General features: G+C 45.0%; 2 protein-coding genes across 4 annotated transcripts in view; both read left to right on the forward strand.

Moving 5' to 3' along the window:
- Positions 1-4,732, forward strand: part of LOC112249916 (protein eva-1 homolog A) — a 163,744-nt gene extending 159,012 nt beyond the window's left edge. For both annotated transcript variants that reach the window (XM_042321463.1, XM_042321464.1), the window contains one exon: positions 3,753-4,732. In XM_042321463.1, the coding sequence (XP_042177397.1) occupies positions 3,753-4,132 (380 nt within the window). In that variant the 3' untranslated portion in view covers positions 4,133-4,732. The remainder of the gene's footprint in view (positions 1-3,752) is intronic.
- Positions 4,733-6,915: 2,183 nt separating this feature from the next.
- On the forward strand, positions 6,916-18,214 carry efhc1 (EF-hand domain (C-terminal) containing 1). Of its 2 annotated transcripts, none has more exons than XM_042321466.1 (11): positions 6,916-7,171; positions 8,041-8,256; positions 8,469-8,618; positions 10,268-10,405; positions 12,702-12,851; positions 13,697-13,889; positions 15,547-15,773; positions 15,993-16,130; positions 16,374-16,587; positions 16,941-17,099; positions 17,891-18,214. In XM_042321466.1, the coding sequence occupies exons 1-11, from the start codon at positions 7,109-7,111 to the stop codon at positions 17,920-17,922; spliced, it is 1,680 nt and encodes a 559-aa protein (XP_042177400.1). In that variant the 5' UTR covers positions 6,916-7,108; the 3' UTR covers positions 17,923-18,214. The 2 variants fall into 2 exon arrangements, with proteins under 2 accessions (XP_042177400.1, XP_042177399.1); XM_042321465.1 differs by having other exon boundaries at positions 6,917-7,171; positions 8,038-8,256.
- Positions 18,215-19,064: the final 850 nt, after the last annotated feature.

The raw sequence follows: 19,064 nt of genomic DNA on the forward strand, positions 1-19,064 counted from the left end.
TTGAGGAGGGCATAAGCTAAGGCTTTATCACCCTTTAGCTGGCCACCTTTGATGAGGGTGTTTAGTGATTAAAGGCCGAAACACCCACTGATTCGAAGGCACACTACTGAGGATGTGTCCCAAAATGGACATCTTAACCCAGTCTAAGAAATAAACCTCCCATGCCACTCTGTCAACATCACGGCAAATCTCATGTGAGTGCATTCCATCTATTGGCACAATGGACAGTTTTTAACATCTCGTCCCGTGTTTTATGATTCTGTTTCCGTCATGGAAAGAACAGGTGTTCTTAATGTTTTGTATACTCAGTGTATATCCACACAGACATGCATACACACGCACACGCACACACACACACACACACACACACAGTATAACCGTCCTCGTCTGTCACCTGCTCCATCCAGCTGCTAAAACACACAGAGGAGAGGGAGAGGAGAAAGAGGGAGATGAGAAAGAGGGAGAGGAGAAAGAGGGAGAGGAGAAAGAAGGGAGAGGAGAAAGAGGGAGTGGAGAAAGAGGGAGTGGAAAAAGAGGAGAAAGAGGGAGAAAGAGGGAGAGGAGAAAGAGGGAGAGGAGAAAGAGGGAGAAGAAAGAGGGAGAGGAGAAAGAGGGAGGGAGGAGGGAGGGGAAAAGAGAGAGGGGAGAAAGAGGGAGGGGAGAGGGAGAGGAGAAAGAGGGAGAGGGAGGGAGGGAGGGAGGGAGGGGAGAAAGAGGGAGAGGAGAAAGAGGGAGAGGAGAAAGAGGGAGGGGAGAAAGAGGGAGAGGAGAAAGAGGGAGGGAGAAAGAGGGAGAGGAGAAAGAGGGAGAGGAGAAAGAGGAGAAAGAGGGAGGGAAAAAGAGGGAGGGGAGAAAGAGAGAGGGGAGAAAGAGGGAGGGGAGAAAGAGAGAGAGGAGAAAGAGGGAGGGGAGAAAGAGGGAGAGGAAAGAGAGAGAGGGAGGGAGGGAGGGAGGGAGGGAGGGAGGAAAGAGGGAGAGGAGAAAGAGAGAGAGGAGAAAGAGGGAGAGGAGAAAGAGGGAGAGGGAGAGGAAGAGAAAGAGAGAGGGGAGAAAGAGGGAGGGGAGAAAGAGGGAGAGGAGAAAGAGAGAGAGGGAGAGGGAGGGAGAGAAAGGAAGAAAGAGGGAGGGGAGAAAGAGGGAGAGGAGAAAGAGGGAGAGGAGAAAGAGGGAGAGGAGAAAGAGGGAGGGGAGAAAGAGAGGGGGAGAAAGAGGGAGGGAGAAAGAGAGAGGAGAAAGAGGGAGGGAGGGAGGGAGGGAGGGAGGGAGAGGGAGAAAGAGGGAGAGGAGAAAGAGGAGGGAGGAGAGGAGAGGGAGAAAGAGGGAGAAAGAGAAAGAGAGGGAGGGAGGAGAGGGAGGGAGGGGAGAAAGAGAGAGAGAAAGGAGAGGAGGGGAGAGGGAGGGAGGAGAAAGAGGGAGGGGAGAAAGAGAAGGGAGAAAGAGGGAGGGGAGAAGGGAGGGGAGAAAGAGGGAGGGAGAAAGAGGAGGGGAGAAGGGAGGAGGGAGGGAGAAGAGGGAGGAGAAAGAGGGAGGGGAGAAAGGGAGGGAGAAAGAGAAAGAGGGAGGGAGAAGAGGGAGAAAGAGGGAGAGGGAGAGGAGAGGGAGAGGGAGGGGAGAAAGAGGGAGGGAGAAAGAGGGAGGGAGAAGAGAAGAGGGAGGGAGAAAGAGAAAGAAAGGGAGGGAGAAAGAGGGAGAGGGAGAGGGAGAGGAGAAAGAGGGAGAGGAGAAAGAGGGAGGGGGAGAAAGAGGGAGAGGAGAAAGGAGGGAGGGGAGAAAGAGGGAGGGAGAAGAGGGAGAGAGAGAAAGAGAGGAGAAAGAGGGAGGGGAGAAAGAGGGAGGGGAGAAAGAGGGAGAGGAGAAAGAGGGAGGGGAGAAAGAGGGAGGGGAGAAGAGGGAGGGGAGAGGGAGAGGAGAAAGAGGGAGGGGAGAAAGAGGGAGGGAGAAGAGGGAGGAGAGGGAGGAGAAAGAGGGAGGGGAGAAAGAGGGAGGGAGAAGAGAGGGAGGAGAAAGAGGGAGAGGAGAAAGAGGGAGGGGAGAAAGAGGGAGAGGAGAAAGAGAGAGGGAGGGAGGGAGGAGAGAGGGAGGGGAGAAAGAGGGAGGGAGAAGAGGGAGGGAGGGAGAAAGAGGGAGGGAGAGAGAAAGAGGAGAAAGAGGGAGAGGAGAAAGAGGGAGAGGAGAAAGAGGGAGGGAGGGAGAAAGAGGGAGGGAGAAAGAGGGAGGGAGAAGAGAGGGAGGAGAAAGAGGAGAGGGAGAAAGAGGGAGGGGAGAAAGAGGGAGGGGAGAAAGAGGGAGGGGAGAGAAAGAGGGAGGGGAGAAAGAGGGAGAGGAGAAAGAGAGAGAGGAGAAAGAGGGAGGGGAGAAAGAGGGAGAGGAGAAAGAGAGAGAGGGAGGGAGGAGAGGGAGAGAGAAGTCTTTCCTGTTTCTTTACCTCCTACTCGTACGTCCAAATAAACACACTTACTGGTGAAGTAGACCCACATACACAGTCAGATAACCATACAGGAGACACAGTCAGATAACCATACAGGGGACACAGTCAGATAACCATACAGGGGACACAGTCAGATAACCATACAGGGGACACAGTCAGATAACCATAAGGGACACAGTCAGATAACCATACAGGGGACACCGTCAGATAACCATACAGGGGACACCGTCAGACAACCATACAGGGGACACAGTCAGATAACCATACAGGGGACACAGTCAGATAACCATACAGGGACACAGTCAGGGGACACAGTAACCATACAGGGGACACAGTCAGATAACCATACAGGGGACACAGTCAGATAACCATAGTCAGATAACCAGGGGACACAGGGGGGACACTGTCAGATAACCATACAGGGGACACTGTCAGATAACCATACAGGGGACACAGTCAGATAACCATACAGGGGACACAGTCAGATAACCATACAGGGGACACAGTCAGATAACCATACAGGGGACACTGTGCTGGATCGAATCCCTGAGCTGACAAGGTAAAAATATGTTGTTCTGCCACTGTGGAAGGCAGTTAACCCACTGTTCCCCGGGCGTCTAAGACTGGGATGTGGATTATGGCAGTCCCCCACACCTCTCTGATTCAGAGGGGTGGGGTTAAATGTGGAAGACACATTTCAGTTGAATACATTCAGTTGGACAACTGACTAGGTATCCCCCTTTCCAATACAGGGGACACAGTCAGATTACCATACGGGACACACGGTCATATTACCATACAGGACACACAACACACACTGTACTGTACATAGGCCTGAGGGCTAGGTACCACCCTCCCTCCCTCTCTCTCTATCAGCCTGTGTGATCTTCTCTGGTGATTTAACCACTATTGTCTGTCACATTCTCTGTGGTCATGGGAGCAGAATTGAAGATGCTTTCATTTCAAGCCAATCTCTCTGTGTTCAAAAATGTTTCACTGAGCAGTTGTGTAAGGCAGCAAAACAGGCTAAGCAAGTCAGAGTTCAATTATTTATTGCTTTCAAAGGCAACACCTGTACTTGAAATGAATTAATTACTTATGAACTATGAGCCTTTTCACTCTCTCTCTCTCACTCTCCCACGTTCTCTCACTCTCTCTCACTCTCACGCTCTCTCTCTCACTCTCCCACGTTCTCTCACTCTCTCACGCTCTCTCTCTCTCTCTCCCTTTCTCGCTCACTCTCTTGCTCTCTCACTCTCTCTCTCACTCTCACTCTCTCTCTCTCACTCACTCTCTCTCTCTCTCTCCCTTCCTCCGTCTACAGACCACCCAGAGCGTGCAGCTCTCTACTTCCTGTGTGGCGTGTGCCTGGGCCTCTTCTTTACCCTCTTTGCTCTGGTCGTCCAGATCTCATGCCGCACCGACTGCCAACCCCGCCGTCGCCCCAGCACCACCACCAAGAAGCGTCCGCGGCCCTCTGACTCCTCATCCGACTCCAGAGACTCTGACTCGGACACCACGTCAGACCTGTCGGCCCGCCGCCACCGCCGTTTCGAGCGCACTCTCAACATGAATGTGTTCACATCAGCGGAGGAGCTGGAGCGTGCTCAGCGGCTGGAGGAGAGGGAGAGGATCATACGAGAGATCTGGATGAACGGCCAGCCGGACATACCCGGGACGCGCAGCCTCAACCGCTACTACTGAGGCAGGACCGTAAAGGAACCTCTACTAGATCTAGAAATGGGGGGAGGCTGTGAAGGTTGGAGCGCAGTACTTGAGATGGGATGTGTAGGACCACAAATGGACCTCTGGGTTTTGGGAATGGGGCCCCATGACCTGACGGGGACCTGCGAAGGTTTGGAATCCTCTGTCTGGGTATCTCCCTCTGTCAGTCTGTCTGTGTCCATGTGGGTACTCTAGACCAGGGCTGCCCCACCCTCTTCCTGGAGATCTACTGTCCTGTTTGTTTTCAGTCCAACCCTCATCCTGGAGACCTACTGTCCTGTAGCTTTTCAGTCCAACCCTCTTCCTGGAGACCTACTGTCCTGTTGGTTTTTAGTCCAACCCTCTTCCTGGAGACAAACTGTCCTGTAGTAGGTTTTCAGTCCAACCCTCTTCCTGGAGACCTACTGTCCTGTTGGTTTTCAGTCCAACCCTCTTCCTGGAGATCTACTGTCCTGTAGGTTTTTCGTCCAACCTTAATTTAGCGTATCTGATTCAGCTAGTTAAGATCTTGTTGAGCAGCTAATTAGTAGAATCAGGTGTGTTAAATTAGGGTTGGACTGAAAACCTACAGGACAGTAGGTCTCCAGGAAGAGGGTTGGACTGAAAACCAACAGGACGGTAGATCTCCAGGAAGAGGGTTGGACTGAAAACCAACAGGATGGTAGATCTCCAGAAAGAGGGTTGGACTGAAAACCAACAGGATGGTAGATCTCCAGGAGAGGGTTGGACTGAAAACCAACAGGACGGTAGATCTCCAGGAGAGGGTTGGACTGAAAACCAACAGGACGGTAGATCTCCAGGAAGAGGGTTGGACTGAAAACCAACAGGATGGTAGATCTCCAGGAAGAGGGTTGGTCAGCCCTGGTATAGAGTAAAGACCCCTCTGTTTTTGCAGTGAGAATAAGCTCCTCCTTCTCAGCATGGTAAGCTCGCCCGGAGCCCGCCTGTCATTGGTGGAGGCTGAAGGTGGAAGGTCATTTAACTGCACAGCCTCGCATTTGACCTCCTCACACCCTTCTGAAGTGGAGGATCTTGGGATACTTAGGCTGTAAAGCCTGAAAGGTGATTTAAGGACAGTTGCTAATGTTACTCCACTGTTGCCTAGTGGATACTGAGAATTGGGCAGCTTGCTTCATGCTCACTCACCCTTCAGTATTTAAATGGGTGAATGGTTTTCGGAGAGGCATAGCACTTACAGTGAAATGCACAGCGTAACACTTAAGAGGGAAATGACCACGTTCAACCGACGCTGCCTTTTAAACTTTGAACTCAAAATGTTATTTTTTTTTCGGAATTCATCTCAAACCCTTTATGAAATGTATTTTATATAATATTTAAAGTTTTTTTTGTTATTGTGTATTTTTTTTCTTTACAGTTATTATTATGAAATATTTTTATACTGTGGCGATTGAAGCTTGTCTGGCACCTCAGGGATGCAATCCTAGGTGTATGTCCAAAATGGCACCCTATTTGTTTTATAGTGCACTACTTCTGGCTAGAGCTCTGGTCAAAGGTGGTGCACTACATAGGGAATAGGGTGCCATTTTGGACAGAACCCCTAGTGTTTCTGTGTATAGTCGTTTCTATTTGCTTCCTAAGAAGGGGATCAGGGCCTGTATTTAGCAAGTGTCTCAAGAGTATGAGTGCTGATCTAGGATCAGGTTACCCCTCCCCCTGTCCATGTAATCTTGTTCATTATGATCTAAAAGGCTAAACTGATCCTAGACCAGGACTCTTACTCTGAGACTTTATGAATTCAGGCCCAGTATAATGCTCTAGATGTGTCAGCATAAAAAATATATATATAAAAAAAATACAATGTAAACTCAGAGGTCAAGTGATTTAATAAGCTTGTTTTTTTATATGTTATAATATTCACAGTGCAGTGCCTTATCTGGCAACAAGGATGTATATTGGTGGAAAAGAAAACCCCAGTCACCTGAGTCAACCAATCATTATGAATTTATGAAACAATCAATTCCAATCATGTTTATTTCCATGTTTCTCATGTTATGTTTCTCACTTTGTCAAACTGGCTTGTGTGTGTTGTCCATGTTTAAATGGTGAGGCAGGTCCCAGATAATGTTGTGCTGTGTCATGCCAATGGCCATAAAGACTTGATAAGACAGTAAAACAGATCTAGGATCAGCTAGGAAATGGATAAAATCTATGTACATTTTTTCAAATACATTGCACTTGTTATCATGTAGGAATGTATGTACAGTACAGAACACAATCTCTTCAATTGTCTACCAGTGAAATAGCTTCCAAATTATTACTGTGGGCAGCAAGACTAGTGTTGTCCCTCATGGGACACCATAGGGCTATCTGTCAGGTTTATTGTAATGACCATGTTGTTAATATAAGTTATATTCATCCAGTTCTGTTGCACTGGGTTGAACTATAGGTATCATGGTTTATTATAAGAAGTTTGGGATTTTCTTGACTGAGAGGGGAGTTGAGAATGCAGTGAATAATCTTCACTTCAACTGCAATCATTTAAATGCTTTTATATTGAAAAAGCTGTTGCGTTTCAATGGGACAAAACAATATGGCAATAGCTGGTGAGACCAAAATATGACTCCTTTGCTTGGAATAAACTGTGTTGAAAATAAAATCTTGACTCATTGGTTGTTTTATTTTGTACCTATGTGAATCTACCACAAATATTTAATTCCCATTATTACTGTTGTGTATCATGAAGATTGCGCGCCATCTGGCGGCGAGACATGCGAATTTCGCGTATTTTCTTTGAGTGACGTTTTGTTTATATTTCCCCATGACAACTGATACTATCCTCTGTTTCCTTGGTCACCTCGGCCTAATTTAAACCACAGTTACACTATAAATAATGTTTAATTGCCTGATAGCTAAACCTTTATAGTTTCTGTTCAGTATTTGTCCATTATTTATATGTTCAAAATACTTATTTGAACGTTTGAGTATTTACAAGCTATGTCGATCAACACGGGACATGGCTTGCCATTTTTGCCAGGAAACACCTTTCGGGATGTTACGGTAAGGTCATTTAGTTTCTTTTTGAGCCAGGTCAAGTAAACCTGCAACAATGTATCTGACTTTTTAATGTATCACGTTGAAAGCTACACTTGAATAGTTTGCTACAAAAGTTTCCGTCGGTGTTCGATTACAACAAAGTTATTATCCATCAAGCTCATGCTTTGGAATGTGGCTCAGGCAGTGTGAAATGACAAATGGCTATAGCATAAAAGTGCAATTTGTCCTATTTTGTCAACTAGTTCATCGAATTGTTCGCTATCTACATATGATTCAAGTTTTTTTTTATTAGCATTTACTCTGAGTTACATTAGGCTACTTAACTGCAACGTGATACACATGAAACGAGCTATTGCAGAAATAAACTGCACAGGTTTTACACTGCAACTTGTATCACGTTGCAGTTAAGTAGCCTAATGTAACTCAGTCAAACAGAGAGACTAATTTTTATCAAATTTAATCATATGTAGATAGCTAACAATTTTAGCTGTCTACCTCTGCTGCTAAGGTCAACATACCAAGCATATTATTTGACTCCTCTATTTTGACGAGCATTACAGTCAAAGTAAAAGTCCAAAAACTACATTTTTATAAAGGGTTTTGATTTCACTGCTTTTTCTGATTGATTTACCTGTGAAATTCTGCTTATCCTCAATTCATAGAAACGGACTAGTTCTGGTCCAGGGCCAATGGTGGATTCTTCAACTATATTCTTATGTTAGTAGTGGAGGAGAAGTGCATTATGCCAATGAACAGACCTATTAATCTGACCTAGACAAAATTGATATTTTCCTGATTATCAATGCTGTACTGACCACATCCTTGATACCTCCCTTAACACTTAATTTTTAAAATATATTTCTGTCTAGAAGTCAGCTCACCATCGTCCTCAAACCCTGTCCTATAAGAATGGTTATGCCCTGCCGCACCGGCCCAAGGTTGGCATCGGACAAGCCCCTCTCCTGTCCAGTGAGCTGACCCAGAGTGAGATCAACCAGTTTTCCAATCAGACTGCTCTCACCTATGGGACCGCCCACTACAGCCCAGCTCTGGACGTCATCCCTGCTCATGTCGCTTATGACAAGAAGGTAGGCTACAATAGTCTCAGGCTGGGGAACCATGAAATTCTATCATTATCTTCTGAAGTTTTTACAGAACAGTGTCCAGGCAGAGGAATACACTGATCTGTCCTCTCCCCTTGCTTTCTCCCTCTCATCCCTCTTCTCCCCTCTCTCCTCCCTCGCCTCTCCTCCTTTTCACTCTCTCCTCCCCTCACCCACTCCCATTTCCTCTCTTCCAGGTGCTGCGCTTCTATGGCTACTTCCAGCAGGAGGTGCTGCACTCGCCCCAGGAGGGTTACCGCGTGCGCCCTGTGGTCCTTTACTACTATCTGGAGGACGACAGCATGTGTATCATAGAACCGGTGGTGGAGAACTCTGGGATACCACAGGTAGGCAAAGAAGATCAGAGGAGATAAGAATCTTAGCGTCCACTTAAAGTTTTTAAAATCTGTTCATATACACCCCCAGAAAGAATATAACACCTATAAAAAAAGATTCTGACAAGCGAGCACTTAGATATGGTAATTTTCTACTTTTTATCAATTCTTAGAATGTTTGGGAATTCCGTATACTAAGACATTTGTGAAAATTCTATAGCAATATAGAGTGGGAACAGCGGCCATATCTTTTATACTAATTAATAGACACTGCAGTAAATACAACCGAATACAAACGTTGTCCAGGACGAGACAGAAGCTGTTTTTCAGTCTCTTGGTCCCCGTTTTGATGCACCTGTACTGACCTCGCCTTTTGGATGATAGCAGGGTGAACAGGTAGTGGATTGGGTGGTTGTTGTCCTGAGAAAGATGAGCTAACATCTGACGGGCGAACATTAGATAAACCTTCTCAAACTGTTTCAGTTAATTGGCCATCAAATTTGCACTGATAAACGATGGGGAATTGTAGTCTACTCGTCTTTCTGCAGCTTGCCTGCCAACAATGCACACTTGTCCCAACCAAGCACCCAAAGATAACTGGCTAAAGTTGGCTAGCTAGCTACTTCCAGACACAAATGAGAGAACGCCTCACTCTGACCATATTACTTGCCCTAGCAGAGCTGGTTAGGCTGTTTACATGTTATCTAGAGCAAGGTGACTAACTATTACTTTCTTTGCCTGCGTTTACTGACACTGGTCATATTCAGCAGATGTTGCGCGTTTGTAAATTCATCAGTTGTTCTGTGCTCTGTCACACAGATGAGAGAGCTCTGAAATCGTAGATAGAAAGATAGAGCGCCAGATTGAATTTGCGAACCCAAGAGATATGCTAACTGGACAAGTTCTTGCTAGCTAACCAAATGACTCATACATCTCTAGCTGTGTATAGCCACCAAAGAATGATATGTGGGGAAAGTCAACCACTCACCCACTCCTCCAATGACATGACATGGCATCCTCCTAGCAGCTATTTAGCTAATGTTAGGCTCTGTGTGTTTAGCTTGTTGCTATATTAATAGATACACTAGCCTATTAGCCATGTGATGACTGACTTGTGATCATTGCCCTTGATTGTTTTGACATTCCCAGCCTTAGTTACATTCGTCCGTTTTTGTGGAAAATACTGAAACAGTGAATCCCAAATGGAGGAAGCAAACAATGTATCAGGCCAGCTGGGATTTACAACCTGATAGCCATATGTTTTGGACTACCAAGAAATGTATTGGTGAATTATATGAATCATGCATTGAACTGCATCCATCTATTCTGCCACAAATAACTTAGTGTACGTTATGGAACCTATTTTTAAAACCTCTTATAAAGTTGCTTTTGTAGCATAAAATGGGAATTTGATATTTTTGACTGATATTATTGTTTCATATCTGCAACGTGGTTAAAACGCTGTAAGTTCCACTTTAAGTTTAATTTGACCTTTGACATTTTCCTCTAGTAAAGACAGCTGCCCTGTGAACTAACACACTGCAACATTCTAAATAATGATTTTGGAAGATGGTTGGGGTTTTTCTTCCAGGACAAAATGGATAGGAGATATGATTGAGTCTATTTTTGATGTGTGAATCCTTTCTTCCTCGAACCCGCAGGGCAAGCTGATCAAGCGCCAGAGGCTGCCCAAGAACGACCGCGGCGACCACTACCACTGGAAAGATCTCAACGTGGGCATGGACCTGGTAGTGTACGGCACCGTCTACCGCGTCACACACTGTGACAGCTACACACAGGTAAATAGATACGATACACACATCACACCCATTATCTATCACACACTGTGACAGCTACACACAGGTAAATAGATACGATACACACATCACACCCATTATCTATCACACACTGTGACAGCTACACACAGGTAAATAGATACGATACACACTCACACATCACACCCATTATCTATCACACACTGTGACAGCTACACACAGGTAAATAGATACGATACACACTCACACATCACACCCATTATCTATCACACACTAGGATACCAACACATACAGTACCAGTCAAAAGTTTGGACACACCTACTCATTCAAGGGTTTCTCTTTATTTTGACTATTTTCTACATTGTAGAATGATAGTGAAGACATCAAAACAATGAGATAACACCCATGGAATCATGTAGTAACCAAACAAATGTTAAACAAATCTAAATATATTTAATATTTCAGATTCTTCAAAGTAGCCGCCCTTTGCCTTGATGACAGATTCAAATCAAAGTTGTAAGGTGTAACGCTCACAGTGAAATGTTAACTTCCAGGCTCTAACCAATAGTGCAAAAAGGGTATTAGGTGAACAATAGGTAGGTAAAGAAATAAAACAACAGTAAAAAGACAGTGAAAAATAACAGTAGCGAGGATACATACAGTAGTGAGGCTATAACAGTAGTGAGGCTATATACAGGCACCGGTTAGCTTTGCACACTCTTGGCATTCTCTCAACCAGCTTCACGAGGTAGTCACCTGGAAGGAATTTCAATTAACAGGTGTGCCTTGTTAAAAGTTAATTTGTGGAATTTCTTTCCTTTTTAATGCATTTGAACCAATCAGTTGTGTTGTGACAAGGTAGGGGTGGTATACAGAAGAAAGCCCTATTTGGGAAAAGACCATATTATGGTCCATATTATGGCAAGAACAGCTCAAATAAGCAAAGAGAAACGGCAGTCCACCATTACTTTAAGACATGAATGTCAGTCAATATGGAAACATTTCAAAAACTCTGAAAGTTTCTTCAAGTGCAGTCGCAAAAACCAAGCGCTATGATGAAACTGGCTCTCATGAGGACCGCCACAGGAATGGAAGACCCAGAGTTACCTCTGCTGCAGAGGATAAGTTCATTAGAGTTATCTGCACCTCAGATTGTAGCCCAAATAAATGCTTCACAGAGTTCAAGTAACAGACACATCTCAACAACTGTTCAGAGGGGACAGTGTAAATCAGGCCTTAGTGGTTGAATTGCTGCAAAGAAACCACTACTAAAGGACACCAATAAGAAGAAGAGACTTGCTTGGGCCAAGAAACATGAGCAATGGACATTAGACTGGTGGAAATCTGCCCTTTGGTCTGATGAGTCAAAAATGTAGATTTTTGGTTCCAACCGCCGTGTCTTTGTGAGATGCACAGTAGGTGAACGGATGATCTCTGCATGTGTGGTTTCCACTGTGAAGCATGGAGGAGGAGGAGGAGGTGTGATGGGGTGCGGGTGCTTTGCTGGTGACACTGTCAGTGATTTATGTAGAATTCAAGGCACACTTAACCAACATGGCTACCACAGCATTCTGCAGCGATACGCCATCCCATCTGGTTTGCGCTCATTTGTTTTTCAATAGGACAATGACCCAACACACCTCCAGGCTGTGTAAGGGCTATTTGACCAAGAAGGAGAGTGATGGAGTGCTGTATCAGATGACCTGGCCTCCACAATCAACCGACCTAAACCAAATTGAGATTGTTTGGGATGAGTTGGACCACAGAGTGAAGGAAAAGCAGCCAACAAGTGCTAAGCATATGTACTGTAGGGAACTCATTCAGGACTGTTGGAAAAGCATTCCAGGTGAAGCTGGTTGAGAGAATGCCAAGAGTGTGCAAAGCTGTCATCAAGGCAAAGAGTGGCTACTTAGAAGAATCTCAAACATAAAATACATTTTGATTTGTTTAACACTTTTTTTGGTTACTACATGATTCTGTATGTGTAATTTCATAGTTTTGATGTCTTCACTATTATTCTACAATGTAGAAAATAGTACAAATAAAGAAAAGTCCTTGAATGAGTAGGTGTGTCCAAACCTTTGATTTGTTCTGTAGGTAAACACAAACACAAAGTGACACATACACACGGGAAAAAAACATCTCACTCACTGTGACACATAGTCAGTTAGACACACACATCACAGACTTGTTTTCCTCACTGTGTTTTTTAAATTTTTTACTTTTCATGTTCTATGTTGAATACTTCCAGCTCCGTGGTATGTTTATTATCTGTATCTATGCTATAGTAGATACTCTGTACTGTGTCTCATGTGGTCAGGACTTCATGGAGAGCGAGGGTCTGGTTTTGAACGACCCTGAGCCGACCCCGGTCGACCCGTACATTCAGCGGCGCACCCAGGCTGGACGCTCCTACATCACCCCATCTGTCTTTGACCGCCTCCATCAGTTCCTCACCATGGACCGCAAGGTGAGCGGGCTGTACTTAGTTGCCCTGACTCCTACATGCCTCCCATATGGATATTATCTGTTGGTCGATATGAGGCACGATGTCATTGTCTGACATTCGTCTCCTATGTCAGCCTTGCATTCAATGCTCCCATGCACTTCATCAAATATTTTGCTGAATATATTTGATCTCCAGCATTGGCATTACATTGATACACAGTGACCTCTAAAAGTGGGACAGTGACAAATGTTTTATTGTTTTGGCTCTACTCCAGCACTGGATTGAAAATTATACAACGACTATGAGGTTAAAGTACAGACTGTCAGCTTTCATTTGAGGGTATTTTGATCCGTCTATTGGGTACAAAATTAGCTGAAACACAACCTAAACAAATTAAACTTCTTGGATGGATTTGCTGAGTCACAAGCTTGATGTAATCATTGTGTGCTAGGAATATGGGACCAAATACAACACTTTGACTACTTTAATACACAGTAGTGAATTTGTCCCAAAACTTTTGGTCCAGTAAAATGGGGGACTATGTACAAAAAGTACTGTAATTTCTAAAAGTTTATCTGATATACCCTCCAATTAAAGCTGACAGTCTACACTTCAACCTCATAGTCATTGTATCATTTCAAAACAACAACAAATGGGTCACTGTCCCAATACCTTTGGAGCTCACTGAAAGTATAATGTTCCTATAGATTAGTCATGTACCATTTTACCACGATTTGTATTCAAATAAGTCTAAGCAAAGGACTCAAAGGATTTAAACACACGTAACTATTTATATGGCTAAACATGACCTCAGCAGGATCTTATTCTCTCTATAACCTTTGACCTCTGGCCATCTGTATCAATAGGTGCTGCGTTTCTTTGCGCTGTGGGACCACACTGACTCTCTGTACGGGGAGGCCAGGCCTGTGACAATCCAGTACTATCTGGTGGATGACTCAGTGGAGATCCGAGAGGTCCATGAGCCCAACAGTGGCCGGGACCCCTTCCCTGTGCTGCTACGCAGACAGAGGCTGCCCAAGAACATCAAACCAGACTGCAGTAAGTCTCACAATTATTTTAGCTATCGGCACTAGTTTCTCTGTGTAGTGATCTAACTGGATTAATGCTGGGAGAGCCCAACAGTGACTGGGACCCCTTCCCTTGCAGCCTACGAACATCAAAACAGGTAAGGCCTGTTGTCGGCAAGCATTTTTCTAGTGAAAGAAAAGCAGCCAACAAGTGCTCAGCATATGTGGAAACTCCTTCAAGACGGTTGGAAAAGCATTCCTCATGAAGCTGGTTGAGAGAATGCTACAAGTGTGCAAAGCTGTCATCAAGGCAAAGGGTGGCTACTTTGAAGAATATAAAATATATTTTGATTTGTTTTTGTTCTTTGGCTACTACATGATTCCATATGTGTTATTTCATAGTTTTGATGTCTTCACTATTCTATATATATATATATAGTACCAGTCAAAAGTTTGGACACACCTACTCATTCAAGGGTTTTTCTTACATTGTACAATTTTCTGCATTGTATATGATTTTTTTAATGGAATATCTACATAGGCGTACAGAGGCCCATTATCAGAAACCATCACTCCTGTGTTCCAATGGTACTTTGTGTTAGCTAATCCAAGTTTATACTTTTAAAAGGCTAAGTGATCATTAGAAAACCCTTTTGCAATTATGTTAGCACAGCTGAAAACTTGTGCTGATTAAAGAAACCTTTCTTTCAAAAACAAGGTAATTTGTAAGTGACCCCAAACTTTTGAATGATAGTTTATATGTTAGTATTCAGACCCCTTGACTTTTTACACATTTTGTTACATTACAGCCTTATTCTAAAATGGATTAAATAAATACAAAATCCTCAGCAATCTACACATAATACCCCATAATGACAAAGTGAAAACAAGTTTAGACATTTTTGCAAATGTATAAAAAGTAAAAACAGAAATACTTTATTTACATAAGTATTCAGACCCTTTGCTATTAGACTTGAAATTGAGCTCAGGTGCATCCTGTTTCCTTTGATTATCCTTGATGTTTCTACAACTTGATTTGAGACTACCTGTGGTAAATTCAATTGATTGGATATTATTTGGAAAGGCACACACCTGTCTATATATGGTCCCACAGTTGACAGTGCATATCAGAGCAAAAACCAAGTCATGAGGTCAAAGGAATTGTCCTTAGAGCTCCGAGACAGGATTGTGTCGAGACATATATCTGGGGAAAGGTACCAAAACATTTCTGCAGCATTGAACGTTCCCAAGAACAGTGTCCTCCCTCATTCTTAAATTAAGTTTGGAACCACCAAGACTCTTCCTAGAGCTGGCCAACCGGCCAAACTGAACCATCAGGGGAGAAGGGCCTTGGTCAGGGAGGTGACCAAAAACCTGATGGTCACTCTGTCAGAGCTCCAGAGTTCCTCTGTGGAGATGGGATAACCTTCTAGAAGGACAACCATCTCTGCAGCACTCCAGCTATCAACTGTGTTTGATGACTATACAACATTCTCCATATCCTCCTAATGACTATACAACAGTCTCCATGTCCTCCTAATGACTATACAAAATGAGGGAGGGCACAGTCTCCATATCCTCCTAATGACTATACAACAGTCTCCAAATCCTCCTAATGACTATACAACAGTCTCCATGTCCTCCTAATGACTATACAACAGTCCCCATGTCCTTCCTCCCCTCTCCAGAGCCCTTCCCTAGCTGTGTACTGGAGGTGTCCCCCCAGGAGGTGCACCAGTACTACTCGCCCAAGGACTTCCAGGTGGGCGAGACCCTGCAGCTGATGGGCCGGCGCTTCCTGCTCTACGACTGTGACGAGTTCACCAAGACCTACTACCAGAAGAACCACCCCGACCTGGAGCTCAAACCCAAACCTGTGGTTAAGAAGACCACAGAGCTGCATGACAGGCATGAGGTGAAAGGACTGGATTGGTGGAGTTAGGGAGTGTTGGTTGGTGGGTGGGTGGAAGGGATGGTGTTTTTTTCTGCCCATGCCTACTTCTACACCCCATATCCTCTCCCTCGTGGGTGGGTGGTTCTATCTGTTCGTCAGTCTGTCAGTCCCAGTTGTATGAGAGGTTGCCTGTTTCTGTGTCACATACATCCCCTCACCTTTCCTATTTTCCCTCTACAGGTTCCTCCCTACAATGGTTTTGGTTCACTGGAGGACTCCCTTCAGAATTGCCTGTCTCTGATCCCTGAGCCCCCTAAGAAGGATCTGATGAAGATGCTGGAGAATGACCACAAAGTTCTGCGCTACGCTGCCAGGATGGTGAGGGGGGTTAGGAGAAAGAGGTCTACCTGGGGCTCTGGGAAGCTGGTTGCTGTAATACCCTTTTCACACTACTCAAGACTGCTATTAGTATCACTGGTCAAGACGTTGAAACTGAACCCCAGTAGGCCATGACAACCCCTGAGAAACATGTTTCCATGCTAGTTCTGACATCACAGTCACCCTTTGAGTGTAACCAATCAGCATCTTAATTTTCTTTCATCCCGTCTCGCTCTATCACAGGACTCCCAGAATCCCCAGGACGAGGGCCGCCTCTTCATCTTCTCCTACTTCCTGTCCAGTGATATGATCAGCATCTTCGAGAAGTCCACGCGCAACTCTGGCATCATCAGCGGCCAGTTCCTGGAAAAGACACGCATCCCCAAGCCGGGCTGCACCGTGGACAAGCCTGAGTTCTATGGCCCGGCCGACTTTGCCATCGGAGACACCGTGGAGGGTAGGCTTCCTAGTGTTGTTCTGTTCACAGAGATGTTTTAGCTTGGAGGAGATGTAGTGTAGCTCCTATAAAGTTTAGTCTAGTCCCAGATCTGTTTGTGCTGTCTTCCCAACTCATATAGTCATTGATGGGGCAGATCTGAGACCAGGTTTAATTCTAGCCTCATTGACATTTCAGTCTATTTGGATCAGAACCTTCTTCCAACCACAAACACATGTATTTCACTGGTGAAGAGCAGTGATATTGTTCTATAGACCCTGTTGCCTCAGTGCATGAGTGTCTCAGGTCCGAATTTCACATTTAATACAACCATCTAACTCTTATGGTCCCTTTTCCCTCCTACCCTCCCTCAGTTTTCAGACACCGCTTTGTACTGACCGATGCTGACCCCTACGTGCTGAATTACCTGGAGTCTATCTCGGATCAACTCCCCTCTCGCACTCTGGACTCCCTGAGACAGAGGCTGGGTGTGGCTGACCAGGAGGTGGACCCCCACACCGACCCGCAGTCAGGTAAGGACATAAGTGTCCACAGTTGTTGCCATGGTGACACACAAAGGGCTCTATTCAACAGCGCAATTGAAATTTAAAGGCAATGTTCCCGCATTAGAGGAGACTGCATTCATAGTAAACGCTGTATACACTATATGACCAAAAGTATGTGGACACCTGCTTGTCGAACATCTCATTCCAAAATCATGGCCATTAATATGTAGTTGGTCCCCCCTTTGCTGCTATAAGTCTCCACTCCCCTGGGAAAGCTTTACACTAGATGTTGGAACATTGCTGCAGGAACTTGCTCCCATTCAGCCACAAGAGCATTAGTGAGATCGGGCGATTAGGCCTGGCTCGCAGTCGGCGTTCCAATTCATCCCAAAGGTGTTCAATGGTGTTGTGGTCAGGTTCTTCCACACCGATCTCGACAAACCACTGGTAGTGAGTGTTGCAACCGAGGACAGACGATTTTTACGAGCTACGCACTTCAGGACTCAGCGGTCCCGTTTCTGTGAGCTTGTGTTGCTCCTAGGCGTCTCCACTTCACAATAACAGCACTTCCAGCTGACTGGGGCAGGAATTTGACCAACTGACTGAAACACTTAGCTCTTCAGTAAGGCCATTCTACTCTGCCAGATTGTATGGCTTTGTGCTAGATTTTATACACCTGTCAGCAACGGGTGTGGCTGAAATAGCGGAATCTACTAATTTGAAGGGGTGTCCACATACTTTTGTGTATATATAGTGTACAGTATAAACCATCCCACCTCTAACAGTATACTCAGTCCTCTCCTCCCTTCTTTCCTCAGAGGACATTGAAAGAGTGGAAGCCTCTTCTTGATGAGAGGAAGTGTTGCTCCCCTACAAGAACCTCTTCCCTCCCAACCACCTCAGATTATGAAACCAAAGCCTAGGCACACCCTTGCGCTATGTTTCTCATGATAAATAAATGTGATTGTGAAAACACTGGACCTCATGCCTGTCTCTGTAAGTGGGCTGACACCTACTGGACAGAATGAAACATTTCATTCTGCCCTCTACGGCTCACCAACAAAATCAATGTTTAAGGTTAAATATATACAGATTGAGACAAAATGGATGACCTTGTAATAAAGAATACCTCTTCAACACTTCATTAGGCTGTGTTCTTCTCTCAGTCCTCTGTGGTGGCTAGACCATCTATCTGTCCACGCCACTGTAGTGGAGACAAGTCAGAGTGCTGGCTTTAAGGCTAAAAAGCCCCAATTAGTTGTAATTACACACAGAGAACACTTAACCGTTTGGAAATGTAAGTATATCAACAGATTGTTGACATTAAAACACTTGCATAGCAGGTGTGATATTTGTATTTATTATGGATCCCCATTAGTTCCTGTGGCCCCTACTCCACCACATCTACAGTACTAAATCCATGTGTGTGTATAGTTCGTATGTTATTGTGTGTGTGCCTGTTTGTGTTGCTTCAGTCCCTGCTGTTCCATAAGGTGTTGTTTTTTTAAAATCTAATTTTAATGCTTGCATCAGTTAGATGTGGAATAGAGTTCCATGTAGTACCGTGCGCCGTCTATAGTCTAGTCGGGAATTGGGGACTGAAGAGACCTCTTTTGGCATTTCTTGTGGGGTATGCATGGGTGTCCGAGCTGTGTGCCAGTTGTTTAGACAGACAGCTCGGTGCATTCAACATGTCAATCCCTCCTCCACTTTGAGCCAGGGGAGATTTACATTAATATCAACTCTCTGTGTACATGCAAGGACCAGCATTGCTGCCCTGTTCTGAGCCAATTGCAATTTTCCTAAGTCCTTTTTTGTGCCACCTGTCCAGGGGGTGTACTTGTACATCAATCTGCCTCACTCTACAGAGATAGCTTTGTGAGCCAGGGCCTACTTACAACCTATAGGGACAGAGGGTGGCTGGCATGTAAGACTACAAAGACCCAAATCCATGCTTCCTCAATTCAAGTCAAAGTGCAGTGGAAGGGAGCA

This window comes from Oncorhynchus tshawytscha, linkage group LG05 (assembly GCF_018296145.1).
Source record: "Oncorhynchus tshawytscha isolate Ot180627B linkage group LG05, Otsh_v2.0, whole genome shotgun sequence".
In the NCBI taxonomy this organism is placed as follows: Eukaryota; Metazoa; Chordata; class Actinopteri; order Salmoniformes; family Salmonidae; genus Oncorhynchus; species Oncorhynchus tshawytscha.

Excerpts from the sequence above, each read along its gene's own strand:
- efhc1 (XM_042321465.1), top strand. The coding sequence starts at position 7,109 with ATGTCGATCAACACGGGACATGGCTTGCCATTTTTGCCAGGAAACACC. Across the intron at positions 8,619-10,267 it reads AGAACTCTGGGATACCACAG|GGCAAGCTGATCAAGCGCCA; the intron begins GTAGGCAAAGAA and ends TCGAACCCGCAG. Across the intron at positions 10,406-12,701 it reads ACTGTGACAGCTACACACAG|GACTTCATGGAGAGCGAGGG; the intron begins GTAAATAGATAC and ends TCATGTGGTCAG.